This window comes from Echinops telfairi, unplaced genomic scaffold, assembly GCF_000313985.2.
Source record: "Echinops telfairi isolate 266 unplaced genomic scaffold, ASM31398v2 ScPeMD7_18;HRSCAF=68, whole genome shotgun sequence".
Taxonomy (NCBI): Eukaryota; Metazoa; Chordata; class Mammalia; order Afrosoricida; family Tenrecidae; genus Echinops; species Echinops telfairi.
Window position 1 is genome coordinate 98,673,627 of NW_022103915.1, and position 23,357 is coordinate 98,696,983.

The window sequence follows — 23,357 nt, forward strand, 5'->3', positions numbered from 1 at the left end:
CTCTATAAATGTCCTTTGCCTCCCCATTCTTCTTCTATTTCCTTTTACTTTCCTCTGTTCCACTATCATGTTTGGCCTTCATTCAGGTTTCAGTAATTCCTCTCAGCTATACTGCCCTTGATCAAGCCCCTCCAGGAATCCTATACCCTTGCCATTGATTTTAGATCATTTGTTATTCCCTTATCTCTGAATTTGTTGACACTCCCCTTTCTTTTCCCTGCCTCCCCCTCTCCCATGTCCTCCGCAACCATTGCTTCCCTTGTTTTCTCCTCCGGATTGTGTATCCCACCTATCTTATTTAAATAGATATATAGAGACAACAATATGCACAAAACAAGACAGAGCGAAACAACAAAAGAAAGTAGCAACAACAAAAACCAACGACAAAAAAATAAAAGCCTATATATCATTCCAGGTTCTGTTTGTTGACGCTTAGGAGTGCTTCCCAGTCGAGTCTGATGGGGTGTCACGTCCTGGCCCCAAAGTCTATTTTTGGTATTCCCCGGGGAATTCATTGCTCTGCTCCCCTTGCTGCTCTGTTGCACGCCCTTAGTGTGGTGGGATCAGATTGGGTACAATTCCCACACTGTGTCTCCAGTGTTGCCCCCCGTAGCACTATGGGTCAGTGAGGGATGCCGTGTCTCGTGGTGGACCGTCCCTATGGTCCTCTCTCTGCTTGGAGCGCTCTGAGCGGGACTGTCGTCCTCGGGGCTTGGTGGGCCAGGATGTGCTTCACTCTCTCTCCTTCCTCCTTCTCTTGCTCCCGTGCGCTCTGATCAGACACGCCCCTTTCCCTGAGCTGTAGCTTCAGTGCATTCTTCTGGGATGGGGGTGGGTCCACGTAGTTGGGATTGGGGCTGGCCCCGAAGACCTCTCTATTGGTTCCCTGCTTCATGCCAGTCCTCTGCCCATTTTTTAATTGGGTCATTCCTCTCTTTCTTGTTGAAATGTCGCAACTTTCTCTAGATTTTAGTGATTAGTCCCTTATCCAGCATATTATTGTCCAGTCTTGTTTGTATTTAATAAGCTGCATACTATTCTATCAAAGATACATATTTATAGAACAATCTATTTTCCTATTTGAGTTTAAGACAGTTTCACTTTGGGCCACAGGGTCTCTAGGTGGGGAATGCCTGCGCGTCTGGCAGCTGGGAAAGCTTTCTCCTAGTATAGTGCTCAGCACAACCAGAAGCCAGTCTTCCCGTCAGATTGCCACAGGATGACAGTGCTGGGCACACTGGGATCTGAGGGGCTGACGCCAGGTGGACGGCTGGAGCTCCTTTTTGCACTTTGCCAAGGAGACACTACGGTGTGAGAGGCCACGCTTAAAAGTTGTGTGTGTTTCCCTCCTCTTCAACAGCAGGCCCTTCACAAGGGAGCGGTCGTGACTCCGACGGTGACTCCAGTTCCGCTCAGAAAGCGGCCCTCAGTGGCTTCCACTCCAGCCAGCCAGCGTCGCTCCCCACGTCCATCTCAGGACACGGCAAGTCGGAGCATCTTGTGGCCAAAGCGGTCAGTCAGGTCCTCCACACACTCTGCAACCAAAATGAATGTCAGGTAAAGAAGGCGGCCAGTCCAAAGCCATTGCCAGTGTACTGCCTTTAGTAGTTTCCACGATGGGGTGAAAGGTCAGAAACAGAGTCGGTGAACAGTTTTCATCTTTTTCCTTAATGTTTGTATGCAGTTTTCCCTAAAGACACATTTGATAAAGAAATAAGATAACTGAAGGGACTTCAGAGGTTTATGGAGATACGGAATTTTTCCACAACCTTGTGTATGGCTAGTCTTCAATTTATAAGTTTAAGGTACATCTACAAAGTGCCTACCAAAATAAGTTTTGGTTTTTTTTTTTTAGTGGTTTAAATGTAGAACTGAAGCTCCAATCCTACAGAAACATCTTTCAGTACAGTGAGTTGGGAAGTTAAAGCTCCAATCTTATCATACCATGCTCACATCATCGTTACCACACGCCCTGTTGATCTGCCGCTCCTTTGCTGGCAGCAGGGTTGCCCCAACTGCCACTGTCTCCACAGATGGTCCTCAGGCTCCTTTCCTCTAACCCCCAAACCCATGTGCTCCTTTCTAAAGACATTTCGAGCATGGTGTCTCCTAACACTACCCCAAGATGTGCAAGCATCCCAGATAGCTTTGAAAACTTGAAAGCCCCCTTAAGGTCTGGAGTTCGGTTTGTTGAGTTCATTTAGCATAAGTAGGACGGATAAGTGGTACATGTGATTTTTATCGATTACTGGTTGAAGGACACCGTGGGCAAGGGCCGAGTCCTTATGGCTTCCCTACAATGCTTGCTCCAGAACCGATTGGCATGTGCAGTTCTACCATCTCTACTTTCCTGAACTCCAGAGGACTCAATCTGTGAGCGTTAGTCATTAGTGACTTATGAGTGTTGACTCAGGATCACCCTCAACTCTTGTTATAAATCCAGAAGTTACTTTCTATTAAACCCTCTCACCAATCTTATAGATATTCACCATCACAGGATTTTCATTGAGTATAAGACCTCATGGATTCAGATCTCACTGTCATTGTCTGAACCACTAAGGGAAGCATCGCCAGTTAACTGTGACCGACTGCAGAGCACTTCCCCCAACTTCAGGGCATCGCTGAAATGAATGCATTTCTGGCTGTTGACCATCAGTAGAGAATGGGCTAGTTCAGTGTTCCACCCAAATGAATGGCATTCTTTTGGGCAGGTGGCAGATTTGTTCCCACCAGTCAAGTGATATAGCAGCTGCCCATTCCCGATGACTGGCCAGCACCAAGGGGAGAGAAGGACGGGGAGTTTCTTGGAGTATTTACTAAGCTATAACTTGAGGTGGACAGGCATTCCCAGGGAGCCCTAGACTGTTAGTGGTCAAGCTGGGGAGAACAGAGGACACAGGGTCATATTCTACAAGCAATAGGAGTTGGTCAATGATCTGTTTTGAGAACACTGGTTCCATCAATGAAGTTCATTCATGCAACAACTATTTATTGAAGCCCTTTTACTGCTTGGTGATGGTCAAGGTCTGTGTGTCAACTTGGTACAAGTCCTCATGGCTTGGACTCTGCTGTCTGGTTTAGATTTTCAGCTGCCACTGAGGATAATGAGCATAAACGCTCACTGACCAAGACTCCAGCCAGAAAGTCTCCACACGTGACCATCTCTGGGAGTGCCCCAAAAGGCCCGGCTGAGCTCGGGACACGCACGGTGAAGACCTCCAAGGTGGATTCTGCTGCTGGTAAAACACTTCTGGTTCATTTGAAGCTATGTAACTTCTTGAAATTACTGTGTGCGTTTCCTTAAAGCCTCTCCTTATCTATAAAAGTAAAAGTTTTACTGTAACAGTTTATACAGGTAGGAGAAAGGTTAGAGACATAAGCCTGAAACAGAAATCTGCTTAAGGCAAGACCCCATCTTGTCCAAAAGGGGGTCTTTTTTTTTTTTTTTCTTTTTTAAACATTTTATTAGGGGCTCATACAACTGTTATCGCAATCCATACACACATCAATTGTGTAAAGCGCATTTGTACATCATTCTCAAAACATTTTCTCTCCACTTAAACCCCAAAAGGGGGTCTTAAGATGGCCTCCCGGATGAGCCCCTTCTAGGCCTCAGGGAGGAGGCGGGGGTGTACTAGCATTCCCTACAGCCTCTGAGTGGTCTCCAGGACTCGGCAAGAGGCCCAGACGACAGAGCTGAACAATGTAACGAACACCCAAACCAATCTTGTTGCCATTGGATCGATATTGACTCACAGTGACCCAAAATAGGGTTTCTAAGGCTGAATCTTTATGGGAGCAGGCGGCATCCATTTTTCTCCCATGCCGTGGCCTGGTGGGTTTGAACTGCCAGCAGCCTTGAGGTTAGCAAACCAGCATCTGATCCACAGTGCCACCCGGGCTCTTTGTAAACACTTTGAGACCTAGATTAGATCTAAATATGTCAAGATTCTTCTGAGGACGCTATTAAATGTGACAGAGTTAAGAGCCTTGAACACCGTAAAGTTTTCCAGATTCCTTCAGCCTGGAGGGATTCGGCAGGTAGGGGTCTCAGAGGAGAGGAGAGCACCGTTGCTGGGGTCATCTAAGACACCTGTCGCAGAGGCCCCCTTCGTGCCTGAGAGACTGCAGTAGGAAGGATTGGAAGCCTACACTTAGGTTTTCAGCTGCTACTGTAGATAATAAGTGCTCACTGACCAAGACTACGGCCAGAACGTTTCCACACGGGACCATCCCTGGGAGTAAACTTCAGGAGTCCCAACGGAGGGAGTTACACCTTTGTAAGATTCCTCCACGGTTGCTTTCTCTCATCCCCTCTATCCCTCAACCTTACACTGTAGCCGGGAAGCAAAGAGCTGGGGAAGGACGGTGCTAACTCACAGACAGTGGACTCGTCTCAGGCACGCCTGTCTTACGTGCACTGCCCTTTGCTGGGCAGCAACTGCCTGCTGTAGAACAGGAAGAGCTCACGGAGCTAACGTGTGGCCCATCCTGAGCCTTCTCTAAACAGTCTGGGGCTGTGCCCAGTTGTGTTGAGTTAGTTTTTGACTCCCATTCTTATATATGAATATATATTTTTTTAAAAATTTTTTTTATTTTAATAAATCATTTTATTGGGTGGGGGCTCTTTACAGCTCTTATAACAATCCATACATCAATTGTATCAAGCACATTTGTATATAGCTGTCTCCACATCATTTCCAAAACATTTTCTCTTTCTTTTAACATTTTCTTTCTATTTGAGTTCTTGGTTACATATGAATATTTTACAAACAAAATAAACCTCTATATTGTGTTTTCTATGCTTTGCTTCATTCACTCCTCATGCTTTGAGATTCATCACATTGATATATAAGTTGATCTACGTAGAGTGCATTGGTTTTCATGCTTATTCCTCAATGGTCTGAGTGCGTGTCAGAGTATTTATCCATTCCACTGCTCGTGGACATGGGTTTGCAACATCTGTTCACAGCTGTGAACTCTCCTGCATGTGCACAAGTCTCTCCAGACCTGGGAGCGGAGCTGCACAGTGGAAGGGGCTGCAGGCATTTAACGATGAGTTAAATATTTAACGACAGCCACAGCTGTTGTTCCACTCCCTGCTGACCTGTGATATGGACAGACAGGGTCAAGGGTCACACCCAAGGGTCACACAGGGGCTTGGTTGGGTTGGGTTGACTCTGGTAGCACTAGCTCCCAGCTGCCCATCCACGAGGAAAGGCAAGTGTTAACATTAACAGTGGCCTGAGTGCAACTGCATGGCTTCCCCATTGAAGGAAAATGATTTTAAATTAGATCAGATATTTAGTGCCCAACTCTAACAAAAAGGCTTACTAGCTCATACCATCCTGGCGTGTTTTGAGCTTTAAGGTATAAAAATTCACACTTGTAAATAATACAGACCTTTATTAGCAACAACCAAAGCTACAAATCCTCACCTGCATTCTGTGATAGGGTTTCTTGAAGGCTTTGGATCTGTTGGTGTTAATGAAAATATTATTAAGGATAATAGTTATAAAAGGGGTTGGGATAGTTAATAAAAGGGAAATGTCCTGAAAATAACCCAGGTTTTTCTTTTTATAAAGTTTTATTGACATAAGTCCTGTATCGCACAAGTCAGTGGTTTTTGTCAGTAAGATTCTAGGCTCCCGCGGCTCCCTAGGAAATAACATCCAGACTATCCAGGGAGCTTCTACCACGGGTTCCATTTCCTCCATCGCATTTCTCTCCCCCTTTTCACCTCTCACTTGTTTCAGACTGTTCAGATAGACTGAGCGGTGATACTTGGGTAAAAATGATTTGTAGCCAGTTTGTTTGTTTTTCCTAAAGAAGCACTTGGCTTGTTTCAGTTATGACCCCCTTCAAGCTGGCCACCGAGGCAATACAGACACCCGTGTCCAGCAGGAAGCCAGTGTTTGATCTCAAAGCCAGTTTGTCTCGACCCCTCAACTACGAGCCACACAAAGGTATGTGGGGGTGCTGAGGTGCGCAGCATGCAAAAGATGAAGAAAACAATGCTGTGCTTAGTGCAGGCCGTTCCTGATGCCCAGGAAGGCCTGTCCTGCTTCCACCAGAGGGACTGATGGTGCAGAGACTGGGTGTTGGGCAGCCACATGTTAAAAAATTAATTCATTTCTATTTGTCTTCATCCAAAGACTTAACTTTCACCACTATTACCATAAAGAATTATAACAGCTGTACCCAAATCAAGTGAGCCTGTGTGTGTGACCTCTTTTCAGCAAATGCAGGCTTTCTTCACAGCTTTGAAGTTCTCAAGTTAGCCCGTTGTCCCTCTTAGACTTAAATTACAGTGATGTTAGACACATTTCAAGTAGCAGCACCCAGTGTAATAGCACAGTGATTCTGGAATGACTCTTACAACCAAAACTTCCTAAAGGGTTCACTCCTGTCACAGTGCTTCTGCTTTAAATGGCTAGTTCATGAAACATGACTCTGAGTTGCTAGAAGAGTCAGCTAGCCTCTGATGAAAAGGACACTCTGCCGCCCACCCCTCCCACTCCTGCCTCCCAGTGCGGCAGCGGCACAGGCACCAGCCACCTCGTTGCTCAGGACAAAACCTAGGAGTCGTCCTTCCTCCTCCCATTCCTTCAGACCCCACATCCAGTGCTCATCCTTCACCTCCACCTCTGAAACAGATCTTTAACTGAACCACATTTCACCCGTTCTGTGACCCTCTGTGGTCCAGGTCACCATTCCCTCTTACCTGAGCTTCCAGAATAGCCTCCGTGTCCCACCACAGCAATATAAAAACACACTGAGCAATGTCACTGCCTTGATCAGAACCGCCAAGGATCTCCATGTCTTTTCTCCCAAGTGCATTTCATTGCTTTCCTTCCATATGTTCTACCCAGCAGGGCATTGTACCAAACCCACCAAGCTCTCCCCCCTCTGCAGCTTTGAAATCCCTGACCCTTCTACTCCTCAATACCCTCCCTTCCACACACCATTGTATGGCTTGTTTCCCTCCGGCTCTGTTACCAGCAGACAACCCTTCCAACATCATGTTTGTTTTACATTTCAAGCACTTGGCACTACCTAGCCTTATGATAATGTTCCCTCATGCTACCACTGAAGTAGAAGCCCAAGAAGGCAGGGAGGTCTGCTCCCTCGGTGGCCTGCTGTGTCCCCGGCCTCCACAGCAGCACGTGGCGCACGCAATGGTAACGGATGACTGAGCACCACACGTCTACTGCTGTTAGAACAGCTGCGTAAAAAGCTTCAACAGTGCTGCTTACTCCTGTGTACTGGACTTCGTTTACCTCCAGTTCATGGGAAAGACAGTAGTACTAACTTCAAAGTTACTGAAAGGATCAAATAACATGATAAAATGAAAATCATTACAAAGAGAAATCACTAGTCTATGAAAACATCCTAAACTGTATTAAAATTTTAAAATACCCAGAATTATTTGGTCCCAGGTCATAAAACCATCAATCATTCCTACTTTTATCACATGTCAAATGTAGTAACATTAACAGTAATGGTGAACTATACCAATAGCAATAATTTAATATTAAACATACTGTATTTACAATCTCATGATAATGTTCTTGGTTGTGTGTAGATGGTGTATTATTAAACCTTTTCTGTGACTTGTTAGAGATTTGAAAAAGAACAGCATGGTGTTTATAAAATATCATTTATATCTGTAAAATGTGAAATTGAACTAAGTAGCCAAGTACACTGCAAATGTCTATACATGTTGCTGCACAGATGAAAATATACGGTTGGAGCATAAACACAGATTCTTCTTAAATCTCTCGATCTTGATCCCAAACTAGGAAAGCTGAAGCCATGGGGACAAACTAAAGAAAATACTTCTCTGAGTGAACCTGTGAGCAGAGTGAGCTTCTATAAGAAAACTTATAAACAACCTCATCTCCAGACCAGGTGAATAGGCAATGATCTTTGTCTAATTCTTTTCGTTTTGAAAGGCTGTACAGGAGACCTTAAACAAATTTGTGGAAAAATGAGATTATTTTTCCCACCAAATCTGTAAGTACCTACATAGCTAAAAGCAGACCCCGTGAGGAACAATCTCAGTCATAGTAGTGCTTAACAAGCGACTAGAAGTGGAGTCAGGGGTTTGCTAAGTACCCAGGCCCACCACCATGGAGAGAGGTCAGTGGGTTAGAGTGGGGCCCTAATCTCCAAAGTTTCATCTGGTTTCCAAAGCTCCCTGGGTATTTCAGAGTGCCAGATTCAGAGCGTTGCTTATGCATGACTCATCTGCATGAAAAACACAAAAACACTTAATTTCCCTCTCCAACACCATGTTCAAGTGCCCAGGGTACCTTGGCACTTCTCTCTCCTACGCCAATCCCCCAGCCCAGGGGGGTGAAAAAGTGGACATTGTCACTTTTGGCACATGGTGCTCCCATGTGTGTCAGGAGAACTGGGCACCTTGTTGTTTCGGTGGCTTTCCTCCCAACACCTCCGGATGGACTCTAGGATCGGGTTGTTGCCGAGGCTGTCAGAGCAACGCATCAGAGTCCGGCGATGGCATCAACGGGGAGGCCCGTTAAGGACGGTTGTTCGAGAGGTGTGGTGGTTACGCAGCGCTCGTGCTGCTCGTTTTCCACGGAGATGAAGGTTCCGGGAGGACACTCACTCGTGTCTTCCATTTGCTTCACTTTCATTTTACAAATTCACATCCATTCTGGTTTCACTTCGCTGGCCCTGACTGGACAGGAAGAACCCTATCAAAGCCCTTTCCTACACCAGGGAAGGTCCCGGGATGGTTCAGAAGCTTCGGCCAGCCTGAAAACCAAATTAAAGCCATAGCTAGTTTGGGTCTGCAGCTGGTTCAGGTCAAGTCCAGAACCTTCCTAACATGGGATCACTTGTCATTTGATTTGCATATTGTCATCAAGACAACTTTACAATTGGATTTCTTATTAACAGAACTGTATCTTGGTGTTTTATTTTTGTTTATTTTGGGGCTTTTTTTGGTGTGTGTGTAGGGAGGAGGGGGACTGGGGATGGGCAAAGTCTCCTGTAGGAAAACAAAACGTACTAACTTTTGAGTCAGTAGACCCTGATTCTAGTTCTAGAACGTTCACTAAAATACTGGGATTTTTGAGGTTGACCTCTGAGAATTCTAGTTTGAAACCAACAGAGAAGTCCAGGGGTGGGATTCACTTGTCAGAGTGCCTCTGGTTCCAACGCCATGCTTGATTTTAAAATACCAAATGACCACAAAAAGGAGACTCCCCATTTGTAGCCCTTTACCGCAGCGCTGGCTTCCAGGGAGCCCAGGGCCGAGCACACAAGTCTGCTCTACACACAAGTGCTGCTGGCACTCTCAGCCTGACAGTCGTGTGCAGAGGTCCGCCGTGGTGCTGCACCAGAGCCTAACTGTGACTTTCCCTCACAGGGAAGAGCAGCGGAAGAAACACGAGCAAGAGCGACGGGAGAAGAAAGCAAAGGTTTTGGGAGCTCGAAGAGGCCTCACTGTAGTGGCAGTGTAATAATTTCTTAACACTCTGTAAATATTCTGTTACTCTGGACCTTCCCCCCCGCCCTTCTGTAAATAGTTTTATGCTGTCTTCCTCATTTTCTTTCATCAAAAGACCTTCTTTACTCTGAACTATTTTCATATGTAGTGTCTGTGGCCGCTTCATCGATTGCCTCTCTGGGGGGAAAGTATCCCCACGGAGCTGAAGGTAGCGGGCTGAGAAGAGAGAGAAGCTGGGAGAGGAATGGCATGCCTTCAAGGCCTGGTACAGAAAATCCACTGATCTTAATAAAATATGGGCCATCAGCTTTGGGTATTTCATCGATATTCTATCTATGTATCGATGTTTTGTTTATACTTATAAGCAGCTTTGTTAGGGTCATTGCATGTAACTTCCACCTGTCACTCATTATATTCTTAAAAACAAAACTTTAGTTCATTCTAGCTTTGCTTACTTAAAAATAAAAGGTACAGTCACCTGGAAATTTAAGGATTGCTTCTTAAAAGATTGCTGTGTCCTGTCAGGCTAGCACCTTATGGAATATTTAGAAAGGATCAGATTTGCTGAGCATCATAACCATCTTTGTTGTACTTTAGTGGAGCTGTAGAATTTTGTACTGCCTAAGATTTTCATAAATAAATGTTGTTCTCATTCTGGTAGGTCAATTCTGTGTAAGCGCCAACCAGCTAGAGGACCGAGAGTTTACCTTTACCCTTCATGCATCTTTCCCTGGCCACCCCTCCCAGTCCAAAAAGAGTGAGCTCGGGGATCCCACCACACTGTCAGATTTCTTGAGATTTACTGTACTTATTGATACTTAGTGATAGATTCGGATTTCCCTGGCAAGCGGAGAGGTCAGTTCAATCAGTAACCTCTGACTAACTGTCAAACACACTCCCATGAAAAGCAATTGGAGGCATCACCTCTGCGTCAGTACTGGCATTCTCTAAGGCACAGGCCAGAGCTTGCTTTCGAGCAGTTTCCCTGCTCAGCCCTCTTCGCAACCAGCTTGAGCCTGGCCTCAGAGGACAGATAGATACCAGTCGCTGGTTAGATGGCACTAAAGGACACTTTTATTTCACCGGTCACCAGAGGCTATTATCCTTAGTTTAATAACGCAAAACTGCCACTTGATCTTTATCTAAAAAGTCGTGGGTTAAGAGCTGGAGAATTTTCATAGGCAAATTCTTCTGTATGTGCTGGGTCAGTAAACACTCCAATAAAGTCTATTTCCAGGAAGAATGGGCCATCCACTTTGTCAGCCAAGGTGAGTCCTATAGATGAGATCTAAATTTAAAAATAAATAAGTTTATTAAAAGCTCATATATTCAAGAAAAATGTAGAGCAAAATCATAAAAAGGCCAGTCAAACAGAACCGGTGGAACCCCAAGCCTATAGGCCTCAGTTCTTCAGGCCTGGAAATGAACTCCCCCCGTGTGGCTCGTTTTCAGCTAATCAAAAGCCAGGCATTTATGGGGAACAATAACATGAGAGATGCCCTCCTTCGAAATCATCAACCATTTGAGATCAAAAGGGCAAGGTTTACTCAAGGACAAAGTTCAACAGGGTTAGGATAGGAGGAGGAACGGGAACAACACACAGGAGAGGAGTTACATGATGTGATATTGTAGGGACAGCAATCAATCATGAGACAAAAAGGTGTGTGGCCTGGGAACTCGGAATTAAACCCAGCCACCAATGAACAGTTTATTTTCAACAAGGGCTCAAAATTTATTCAGCAGGGCTGAAATAGTCTAATGAATGCTGCTAGCAAGACTGCATACCTGCTGAAAAGTCAGATCGAACCCATACTTCACACTATATCCCAAAAGTAAATGGATCGAAGACTTTAACATAATCTAAAACCATAAAATTCCTGGAGGAAAACTACGGGACTTCATCTTTTCTAAAGTATAGGAGTAAGAAACATACAAATGCAAGACAAACTAGATAAATTGGACCTCATTAAAATAAAAATGTACATACCCAAAGACTATTAAAAGTAAACAGATAGGCTATACGTCGACTATAATGTTCGACGTATTAACAGAAACGTGGATGAAGGGAGACTGGACGGTGTAAGATATGAAAATAATTTATCAGGGATACATGAGGGTGAGGGAGGGAAGGAAAAAAGGAGCTGATACCAAGGGCTCAAGCAGAAGGAAAATGTTTTGGAAATGATGATGGCAACATGTACAAACATGCTCGACACAATGGATGTATCGATTTATATTAAAAGAGTTGTAAGAGCCCCCAATAAAATGATTGATTAATAATTTAAAGTAAACAGATACCTATAGAATGTTCAGAAGATCATGGGAAATGACTTATCTAATAAGGGACAAGTTGGGCTGCGATCCACAAGGCCTGCGGTTCAAAACCACCAGGTGCGCTCCGCGGAGAAAGATGGGCTTCCTATTCCCATAGAGCTACAGTGTCAGAAACCCGCAGGGCAGTTCTACCCTGCCCTACAGGGCTGCCAGGAGTCAGCATCAACTCAATGGTGGTGAGAATCTAAAATCCATAGAAAACTACAACCGGTTAACAACAAAAAGAAAACCCAACCATAAAATGGACAAAGGACACAAACAGAACCTTCCCCAAAGATAACACCAAGTATATGAAAACATGTTTCCGATCATTAGCCATTAAACCAAAACCAAGCCCGCTGCCACTGAGTCAATTATAAATCAGCAAGCTTAAGAGAAGCCATCAGAACTCAGACCCCATTGTACCCTGGCCAAAATGACAACCGTGAGCAAAGGAGATCACAAATGGTGAGGATGTAGGGAGATTGGAACCTTTATCCATTGTTGGTGAGGCTGTAAAACAGAACAACAGCTACGGAAAATAGTATGGCACTCAGACTAAAAGTCGAACCATCCTACGACCCAGCAGCCCCATGCCTAGATGTAGATGTCAAACCAAACCAGTCCAGTGCTGCTGAGTCCACGCCAACCCAGAGCAACCCCACAGAGCAGGGACGGGGGACATCCGGCTCGCAGATGCTAGAAGGCTGCAAAGTGGTCAATGCCAACTAACCGCCCACGCCTCACCAAAGAGAAGCAGGTCCAGCCATCAACATTAACTGTTTGGCCAGTACAGCCAGCATTCGGTGTCATAAATCTCCCCTTGACAGATACAAGGTTCCCCGCACCTGCTATATAGGGTTTCTGAGACTAAGTTTTCCCTGGAGCAGACAGCCTAACCTTTCTCCTGAGGAACAGCTGGTGGATGTGAACTGCCCTGCAGTCAGCAGCCCCACACACCTAACCCACAGCACCACTGAGGTGCCCTGGTCTATGACTCAGAGACCTCAAAATGACCCCAGCAGACCATGTGCTCACGTCCACTGCGCCATTACTCACAACAGCAAATACATGGAAACAACTGAGGTGTCCATCAATGAATGAATGGATAAGCAATTTGTGGTACATTTATGAAATGGGAAACGTTACAGCTATGAAAAACCATGAAGTTTGTGAAACGTTACAACCTGGAGGACATACTGCTAAGTACAATAAGTAAGTCAAGCATATGAGGACAAATACTGTATACAGTGAACCCTCGTTTATCGCGGTTAATCGGTTCTAGACCCTACCGTGATAAATGAAATTCCGCGAAGTAGGATTCCTTATTTGTAAATCAAATATTTTCGTAGTTAGAGCATAGAGGACATGAAAAAACACCCTTTAGTCACCATTACACTCGCAAACAATTACAGTACACTGGACAAAAGCAAAAATGCATCTGATACGTAGCTCCGATACGTAGCGATGCAGACAGAAGCGGGTACAGTATGAGCCAATCAGTGGCAGTAATGACAGAGCATGCACTGTTACGCAAAAACCGCGATAGAGTGAAGCCGCGGAAGTCGAAGCGCGAAGTGGCGAGGGTTCACTGTACTTCTATTTTATAAAAAGACAAGGATAGATAAAAGAGAGACCAACGTTCCTTGGTGCTACTGGAGGCGGGGTAAGGGAAGGAGAGAAGAATCTGGGGAGCCCAGGAAAAAGTGGGAAGAGTCCTGTTTCACTGAGGGAATTACAACTGCACCCAACAAACTGTGCATCCGTGGTTGAATGTGAAACAAATGCCCTGACCTTTTCACCCAAAACACAATAAAATGTTAAGAAGGACTGAACGCTCCCTCGTAGGAGTTGAGTTTCATTCAAGGTCATACAGTTCCTGAGTGGAAAGTACAGGAAAATACTACCTTATCAAGCAGAAGCTGGAACTGGGCATCGCGGATTCTCCCTTGATTGGAGAAGAAAAACTTGGAGAAAGGGATCTGAAAGAAGAAAGCGCTTACGTCACAGCGGAAGCATCTGTACGGCGTCCGGACGACAAAAGGACAGTGGTTTAAATGCTGTCATTTAATACTTGCACTTAGAACATGTGGCTAGCCATTTGAATCAAAAGTAAAATGTAAAATAATGAAATCATAAACGCGAGAGAAAAACATGGAAGTCTTTGCAGCCACAAGTCCCAACGGGAACGAACAGAAAGTAAAGCTTCCTGGCAGCAAAAGACAAAGGATAGACTAACATAGGGGAAAAATTTCTATCTTTATGAACAAGACACCAAAAGCTCACAAATTGCTGGCAGAGTTAAACCCAATAGAAAATGAGCAAATACCCAAAAAAAGGAAATAAAAGTTACTAAGGATTAAAAAATGCTTTATGCCCACCTAATTAAGGACATGCCACTTAAAATCATTGCAATGCCATTTTTTACCTATCCTCTTTGCCATCCCCGAAGAACGCCAGGTCCCGAACCAGCTTTACTGTGTAGCATGGGGAAAAGGGAGGCTTTCTTTTACGTTTAGTGACTGCAAACCTTCCGGAGCAGAAGAAGGGACCCCGATTCTGACTCCACTCCCTGAGTGATCTCTTCCTTTGCCTCTGGGTAACACTCAAAGCTGCTGCTGCTTATTTAGAAAATACGATGTCTTGCATTATCGAGAAATCACTCCACGTTGATGACTGCGAGACTGACGGGGTATTCGTTTCAGCACCTTTCTACTGAGCTGGGGACGTGACTTGGGTCCAGTTGCCTGGAAGAGGCAACCAAAGAAGCAGCTACTTTGGCGCCAGGCAGAGGTGGACCGGTGATGCAGCACGGAACTGGCTGCTGTCCTCATCAAAAGATGTTCCAGTTAATGAACTGACGTGAATAGTAACTAAAGACCCGTTGCAACTGAAGTTTCTAGACTATATCATTAATAAGTAGTGATGAAAATATGAAAGAAAAAGTTATTCGTGTGAACTTTTCCTCTAAGTCCTTTTCCTCCTCTGCTCTTCCCCACACTTGCAAGAAGAATGAGTAGTGAAAACTACAATGTTACCGTGACCTTGGAAGACCTTGTTTTCATAATAGTAAAGCGGTACCAGTACCTTGACCTCCTGCCAATAGGGCCCTCCACGAGTGAACATGAAGTAACTGTACATCTGATTGTGCTTCTGGATTATATCTGTGTCCTCCCTGAGATTCACCATCCATGGCCGACCATCCCCACGCACTCGGAGGTACAGTGTGTTGAATTGCGACCAATCATAAGATTTCTTCCTCTCAAATGAGCCCTGAGGTAGATGGGAAGGAAAGGTCATTTGACTCCGTTAGTAGGCTGGTGGCGCAGTGGGGGTTACACACTGGGCTGCTAGCCCACAGGGTCAGCAGTGTGGAAATTACCAGCTGCTCTGTAAGAAAAAGGATCCTGTGAAACGCCTAAAACCCACGGCGGCAGGCTTGCTGTAAGTCGGCATCAGCTTAAGGGCAGCAAGGGAGAGAGAAACATGGTCTTGCCGAGTCAGCGTCCCCAAAGAAATGCCTTACTCACCTGGGTCCTACAAATGGCTTCTCAGTGGCTCATTTTGTGACGCACACACACCCATGCCATACACGAGAAACTATAAAAAATAGAGCTCAAGTTTTGAACTTAATAACAACTCACTGCCAGCCAGACAATGCCAACTCAGCCACCCTCCAGGACAGGGGTTGGTTTCCAAGACTAACTCTTTACCGGAGTAAAAAGCCCTGTCTTTCTCCTTTGGAGCAGCTGATGGTATCGAACTACAAACCTTGCAGTTAGCAGCCCAATGTATAACCACTACGCCGCTGTGGCTCCTTAATAACAGCTCCCGTGAATTGCTTACATCGGCCGTGTACACGCATCATTCCACTTAGTCCTACCAGTAAGCCTAGGAGACGGGCACTACCACTGATGAAGAAACCGCCCTCAGATCACAAGCTCTTGAACTCCCAGATCCATGTTCTGAACTGTCTATCTCTTCAGGAGTGGAATTCCGCATGAATTTCTAAGCTGTTTATCTATAGTCCTCTCAGAAGCAATCTTCGAGATTATTAGTGCTCATGTATGAAGGAATATGTACTAGCTATGTAACTTTGGACAAAAGCTACTTCTCCCAGGAGTTCATTTTCCTCAGCTGCAAAATTGGGCACATCACACCACACATGATCATTGTGGGAATAAAAAAGACCATGTGTTTTGTGCCTGGCTTAAGGATCAGTTGGTGCACTTAATCAATCGATAATAAAATGAATCATTTCATTATTACGAAGGGGTGTCTGCCAGTCTATGGATTCTCAGGGGCCTGAACACACTGCCTAGTCGGTGTTGTCTGGTACCTCTGCAGGGGCACACACTCGGCTTCTTTCGTTACTGTGTGGAGAGGGAAAGGCTTACCGGTCTGGACACTGGCCTTTCTCCTTACGTACAATATGCAAGCAGCATCCCGGGGCTATGGTAAGGCCCGGCGGAGGAACCAGGCATGGGGACAGTCCACAAGCTAACCTGTAACCACGCCAAGCCAACTCTGGCCATTAGAGGGGCTGTGGTGTACGTCACAGGAGAGGGCAGTCTCCGGAGCTCACCTCTCCAAGAAGGGCCTGCCCTGGTCAAAGGGGTGCCCAGAAGCAAGTTAGCTCTGCTCAACACCATGCCCCTCTGATTTCATTTCACTGCTGTGCTCAGTCACAGCACACACACGTGCCAGATGCTCTCGCGTACGTAAACAAAAGCCGCTAGCTAGAGTTCATACTGCCGTGAAGGGCACCCAGCTCATGAGAGAACGGTGGCTGCCAAGCCTTACCTACCCTGGGAACCCTGGAGATCATCGCACAGTACCCGCTGTGGCCACTGTCCCCGTCCAGAGGGGCCTCGGAGCTCAGATTTCCATACAGCAGCGCACTCTGGTTATTCTTGCCCATTTTTAAGAAGACTTCACTTCTGCCTCCAATCGTCTTATCAGATGTCACCACCCACTTATCCAAGTCTTCTTTTCCACGAAACTGCCAGACCACCTTAGCTTGTTCCAGCATGACTTCATGCAGAGGGCGCCCTTCGGGGCCTATCCAATGATTCACAAATTCATCCTTCAGGCGCCTGAAGTGGTCCTTGATTTCATCTCGAATTGCTTTATCAAAACTCACTTCAGGCTTCTCGTCAGGAGAAGGTATGTCCAAGGCAGCTTCTCTCCGGTGAGGGCTTTGCAAATCCCTTCCCGACTTCCCCTGAGGATCAAGCGCTTTGTTGGGAGCAGCCGCTGTCTTCTGAAGACTACTGGAGCAGTAGCCTGCAAAGCGAGGACCCAGGAATAGGCAGGAGATGGCACTTGGCATCTGGCATTTTCCAAGACCGTGAATGCCAGTCAGCAGCTTGGGAGCCAAAGCCATGGTGAAGCATCGGCTGACAGTGCGGTGCCCCTGCAACAGAGGAGACATCGAAAGGGTCACTCGGGTAGCAAGGACTGAGTCACAATTTCAGAGTCAACTCAGATCAGATATTGGGAAGTTCTCCAATTTCTTTTCCAAACCTATCAACACTTACCCAGTGCCTATTATGAGCAAAGCATCGCATAGACTGCACTGTGAATGGTACCACGAGGAAGAAAAACGCACACCCTGTGTGCAGGAGCCCGACTGGCGGCACTGTTGGGTGAACGTTGGACTGCAAGCCTCGAGAGGAACGGCTCCCAGCCAGAGATGACTGTAAACCTGATTGCGGTGGGCCGAACCACAGATAACATGATACTTGGTCAGTTGACTCTCCCTCTTGACCCAACCTGAATTTGCTCTAGGCTGACGTATTCTCATCTGTTCCAACACAGAAATGTCTTCTCTGGACTGTTCTCTGTTACACTTTATTTGTATTTTTATCTTTATATTACTGTTATTTTCTTCTTGGTTTTCTTATTATTTCTGTTGGTTTTACCAGTTTGTGAAGCACAAAGTGGATGCACAGAGACAATAACTGATGCAACAGAGAATCAGGGAGGGGGGGAGGGGATTTTGAGAGCAAACAATGCATGCAGGAGTGGGGAGGGAGCACTAGAACGGATTGTGATGATGCAGATACAACTACTTTTTTTCCAAAAAATCATTTTATTGGGGACTCTTACAACTCTTAAAACAATCCATGCCATTATTGTGTCGAGCACCTTTGTACATATGTCCCCATTATCCATTTCAAAACATTTTCTTTCTACTTGAGCCCTTGGTATCAGCTCATTTTTTTCCTCCCTCCCTACCCTTGATACAACTTTTTTTTAAGTTAATCGTTTTATTGGGGGCTCATACAACTCTTATCACCATCCATACACACATCAATGTGTAAAGCACATTTGTACATTCATTGCCCTCATCATTCTCAAAACATTTCCTCTCCACTTAAGCCCCTGGCATTAGGTCCTCATTTTTCCCCTCTTTCCCTGCTCCCCACTCCCTCATGAGCTCTTGATAATTTATAAATTATTATTTTGTCATATCTTGCCCTGTCCGACGTCTCCCTTCACCCACTTTTCTGTTGTCCGTCCCCCAGGGAGGAGGTCACATGTAGTTCCTTGTAATCACTTCCCTCTTTCCAACCCACTCTCTCACCACCCTCCCAGTATCGCCACTCACACCACTGGTCCTGAAGGGATCATCAGCCCTGGATTCCCTGGATTTCCAGTTCCTATCTATACCAGTGTACATCCTCTGGTCTAGCCAGACTTGCAAGGTAGAATTCGGATCATGATAGTGGGGGCGGGGAGGAAGCATTTAGGAACTAGAGGAAAGTTGTTCGATACAACTCTTTTTAAAAGCATTTTAACAATGGAAGTGTTGATATGTGAGTACTATATCAAGAACACTACTAACAGGAAAACAGAAACCAAACTTGACCAGTGGTTACCATGGGTGAAGGAGGAAGAGTTGTAGCTTAGGGTCATTGAGTTTATGTGGATGGTGGTAGAATAATTTGGAAAAGGGTATCAATAATGGCCATACAACACAAAGTACAATCAATGGCACTAAATTATACATGTAAGAGTTGTTGAATTGGAGAATGTTTTGTTGTGTATATTTTTGCCACAATTAGAAAAAAAATTACGTGAAGAAAGTGTTCTAGATTTAATATGGCAATAATTGCACAACCCTTGTTGATAGGACTGAATTACTGAATTGTATGACATCTGAATAAAGTGCTAATAAAACTGTTAAATAAAAAACTCCCTGGGTGAACGTGGTGCCATCTGCCTTCACCGAGCTCTGCAGCCTCAGAAAGCCCAGAGAAGGGGCAGTGATTGGTGCTGAAATCTAACTCAGGAGGCTGGATCAACTTTAAAGCAATTTTTATGCTGCATTTTTTAAGGAAATGGTAATCCTTAAAATAGATAGTCCACTCACGGTAGGACAAAGGTCCGTGGACTTAATACTTTAGCACTTCAGCTATATACAGAGGGGCGACAGTGCATGCCGTCAGAAAACGGGCTTGATGCACATTAGGCTGAGCCGATTGTAAAATGTTGGTGATCTCATGTGGCAAAGCCTAAGAAAACAGTTTACCCTCAGGTACAAGGCGCTCTGGGAACACATGGTTAAGTGTAAGTGCTTGGCTGCTAACCCAAAGGTCTATGGTTCAAGCCTACCCTGTGGCTCTGTGGGAGAAAGCCCTTGTAGCTGCTTCTGTCAAGAGGACAAGCAAGAAAGCCGGCCTGATGGGGAAGTTCCAGTGTCATGTGGGGTTGCTGGGTCGGGATTGACTCTCACAGCACCCAAGAGCAACAACCCTTGTGTCAATCAACTGATCTTTAAAAAAAATTAGTTTTACTGAGCTATAATGAACTCATCATACAATTCAATGGTTCAGTGGTGTTAAGAAGGGTATGCGTTCATTACCACAATCAACTTTGGAGCATTTTCTTCCTTCTTGCCGCCCTTGGGTGTTCAGCTGGCTTTCTGAGGCCCCCTGTGGGAGCAACATTGCTAACGTTCCATCCTGCCACTGGCCAGGGCTCCCTCCCACCTCCATGTTGTGAGGTGCCCTTGTCAAGGCCACCCCATGCACAAAGGAGGCATGTGCGCCCGCATCATTCTTATGATCAGTTTCGGACTGGACCATTTTAATCCGTGTGATTTTTATGAGCTGATTTTCAGAAGTATATCACCAGATCTCCCTGCCTAGTCCGTCTTAGTCTGAAGTACCGTTGAAACCTCCTTAGCATCCTTGCAACACACAAGCTGCCACTGCCACGGGATGACGGCTGTGCATAAGGTGCATAGGCTGGGAATCGACTCAGGTCTCCAGCATGGAAGATTTTTCGTCCAAATCACCAAAGCCTCTTAACTTCTGTACTCTAAATAAGAGAGTATGTTTTATCTCTGGCAGAAACATTGAGTGACGGTGGGCAGGAAATGCTGCCAAAACCAGCTTCCTCCTCCCTATTCCAGAAAATACCCTTAGAAAGATATAAAATATGCAGCCTTTCAACCCCGAAGACCAAGGTGGTGTGTGTGTAGAGCCAGGAGGTGGGGAGGGGGGGCAAGCAGTGAACCCACAGATTAGAACATGGTGCTGAGACACTACAAATAAAAAGTTTTTAAAATCTTAAAATGTCAATAAAGTAAAAATCCAACTCTACCACCTGGCTGCCTCAGAGTTCAAACAAAATGCTGTGTGTCCCACCCCCATCATGCATCTCTAAGACAGGTCTTGTCCTCTTTCCAAAATGCCTCTTCCCTCACTCCCCACATCAGGGAACTCACAAGCCTCTCTCCTAGATCACGGCTTCCAGGTTTGCAGATGATACCTAAGCCCGTACACCGATAACCTCCCAGCATCGGTTTGCTCTTCCAAAAACCAAACTCACTGCCATCAAGTCCATGCTGACTCATAGCGACCCCCTGTGGGTTTCCCAGACTGTAACTGTTTACAGGAGTAGAAAGCCCAGTCCTTACCCTGCCTGTCTGCTGTTGAGTGCCTTTTTTTAAAAGACTTATGAAATATTTTATTTAGTATGTTTGGATTTTTAAAAAATCATTTTATTAGGGGCTCATACAACTCTTATCACAATCCATACACACATCAATTGTGTAAAGCGCATTTGTACATTCATTGCCCTCATCATTCTCAAAACATTTCCTCTCCACTTAAACCCCCGGCATTAGGTCCTCATTTTCCCCTCCCTTCCCGCTACCCCCTCCCTCATGAGCCCTTGATAGTTTATAAATTGTTATTTTGTCATATCTTGCCCTGTCCAACGTCTACCTTCACCCACTTTTCTGTTGTCCGTCCCCCAGGGAGGAGGTCACATGTAGTTCCTTGTAATCGGTTCTCTCTTTCCTACCCACTCTCCCTCTACCCTCCCTGTTTCACCACTCACACCACTGGTCCTGTAGGGCTCATCCGCCCAGAATTCCCTGTATTTTCAGTTCCTATCTCTACCAGTGTACATCCTCTGGTCTAGCCAGACTTGCAAGGTCGAATTCGAGTCATGTGGGAGCGGGGAGGAAACATTTAGGAACTAGAGGAAAGTTGTATTTTTCATCGTTGTTACATCGCACCCTGAGTGGCTCATCTCCTCCCCGAGACCCCTCTGCAAGGGGATCTCCAGTGGCCTACTCATGGGCTTTGGGTCTCCACTCCGCACTCCCCCCATCATTCACTATGGTAAGATTTTTTGTTCTGATGAACCCTTCGACACCTCGTGGTTGCATAGGCTGGTGTGCTTCTTCCATGGGGCTTTGTTGCTTCTGAGCTAGATGGCCGCTTGATTACCTTCAAGCCTTTAAGATCCCAGACGCTACACTTTTTGATAGCCAGGTACCATCAGCTTTCTTCGCCACATTTGCTCATGCACCCATTTGTCTTCAGTGATCCGTTCGACACCTTGTGATCACACAGACTGATATGTTGTTCCATGTGGGCTTTGTTGCTTCTGAGCTAGATGGCCGCTTGTTTACCTTCAAGCTTTTAAGACCCCAGACGCTATATCTTTTGATAGCTGGGCACCATCAGCTTTCTTCACCACATTTGCTTATTCACCCGCTTTGTCTTCAGTGGTTGTGTGGGGAAGGTGAGCATCATAGAATGCCAATTTAATAGAAGAAAGTATTCTTGCATTGAGGGAGTACTTGAGTGCCTTCCACTCAATTCTAACGAATAAAGACCCCAGGGGACAGATTAAAACTGACCCATGGAGTTTCATAGGCAGCAATAATCTTTAAGGGTGTACATCACCAGGTCTTTTCTCCCTCCAAGTGGCTGGTGGGTTTGAACCATGGACCTTTTGGTTACCAACTGAGCAATTACCGTAATTTAAAAATAAAAAAGCCAAACCCACTGTCATTGGCTGATTCCAACTTCTAAGGGTTTCCAAGTCTAATATTCATGGAAGCAAATAGCCATATCTTTCTCCTGCACAGCAGCTGGTCCATCAAAATCACTGACCCTTTGGTTTGCAGCTAGGCACCTAACCATGGCACTAGCAGGCCTCCTCCAACTCTACAGCAGTGGTTCTCAACCTCCCTAATCCTTTCATACAGTTCCTCATGTGTTGGTGACCCCCAACCATCAAATTATTTTCGTTGCTACTTCATAACTGTCATTTTGCTACTGTTATAAATAGGGTGACCCCTGTGAAAATGTTATTCGACCCCCAAAGGTGTCTCAACCCACAGGTTGAGAAACACAGCTCTACATCAAGAAAGGCCTAAAAACTCTTCACTGACTCCTCATGATCTTCAAAATAGAGGCCAAACTTCCCCCTGGACCTACAAAGCACCTTCAGACATGGGTAATATTTTAATTTCCAATACAAATTGTGCTTACATGAGTTTCTCTACATCCATAGGAATTTGGGGAACAAGTGACAAGCCTCCAAAATAAAACATTATGAGTGGAGTTCATGGAGGTAAAAAATCCAGTCTTAATTCTCCCACGGACTTTTTTTTCCCACCCCACCCCCCCACGGACTTTTTGACGTCCTTCATATAACCATAAAAAGGACGCCTGTGAACTCTGGTAAATAAGCAGGAATACAAATTGCATATACTTTATATCAGACATTACAAGTACAAAAATGGACACATAAAAAAAGATTTGGGGTGGACGATGGCTTAACGTCCTGGGTAGGATGACAGGATTATGGATAATATTATCCACCCAACTCTCCACACGCGCATTTAGTAGTAGTGTTACTTTTGTAATAATAGCGCTTTCATTATAAATGTTTCATAGTTTCACTAGTAAACACAAAGTCAAAAAAAACCACAAGGTCAAAAGTATCAACTGGATGATACTGGACCAAGGTTGATAGTGATCTTGTCAACAGCGTAATCCACGCAGATTAAGTCAACAGTAATCGCAAACATTGGCTAAGCACGACTATCTCGAGCTGCTATTAATCCCATGTCAGCGGTGAGGAAACGGAGGTGTGGAGATTAAATCGCGCGGGGTCACAGTCTACAAGTCGTCACGCTCCGGATGCCGGTGGCCGACCGCCCGGCGCGCACCCCTCACGCTCACCTGCCAGGGAAGGGACGCCGTCCCAGCCCGCCGACGGAACGCAGGCCCCGTCCGCCTCCACGGCCGGC

The 23,357-nt window shown here is 45.5% G+C and overlaps 2 protein-coding genes across 2 annotated transcripts in view; one reads left to right on the plus strand and one right to left on the minus strand.

Moving 5' to 3' along the window:
- NUSAP1 (nucleolar and spindle associated protein 1) overlaps window positions 1-10,132 on the plus strand; it is a 35,716-nt gene extending 25,584 nt beyond the window's left edge. The window contains exons 7-11 of the mRNA XM_045287974.1: window positions 1,361-1,557; window positions 3,082-3,239; window positions 5,850-5,966; window positions 7,803-7,911; window positions 9,398-10,132. Of these exons, the coding sequence (XP_045143909.1) occupies window positions 1,361-1,557; window positions 3,082-3,239; window positions 5,850-5,966; window positions 7,803-7,911; window positions 9,398-9,491 (675 nt within the window). The 3' untranslated portion in view covers window positions 9,492-10,132. The remainder of the gene's footprint in view (window positions 1-1,360; window positions 1,558-3,081; window positions 3,240-5,849; window positions 5,967-7,802; window positions 7,912-9,397) is intronic.
- A 397-nt stretch (window positions 10,133-10,529) lies between these two features.
- Window positions 10,530-23,357, minus strand: NDUFAF1 (NADH:ubiquinone oxidoreductase complex assembly factor 1). The gene is made up of 5 exons (XM_004712759.2): window positions 23,290-23,357; window positions 16,599-17,207; window positions 14,879-15,064; window positions 13,699-13,773; window positions 10,530-10,766 (listed from the first exon to the last, which is right to left on the minus strand). The coding sequence occupies exons 2-5, from the start codon at window positions 17,175-17,177 to the stop codon at window positions 10,617-10,619; spliced, it is 990 nt and encodes a 329-aa protein (XP_004712816.1). The 5' UTR covers window positions 17,178-17,207; window positions 23,290-23,357; the 3' UTR covers window positions 10,530-10,616.

Excerpts from the sequence above, each read along its gene's own strand:
- NDUFAF1 (XM_004712759.2), bottom strand. The coding sequence starts at position 17,177 with ATGGCTTTGGCTCCCAAGCTGCTGACTGGCATTCACGGTCTTGGAAAA. Across the intron at positions 15,065-16,598 it reads TGATCTCCAGGGTTCCCAGG|GGCTCATTTGAGAGGAAGAA; the intron begins GTAGGTAAGGCT and ends CATCTACCTCAG. Across the intron at positions 13,774-14,878 it reads CCTATTGGCAGGAGGTCAAG|ATCCCTTTCTCCAAGTTTTT; the intron begins GTACTGGTACCG and ends TTCTTCTTTCAG.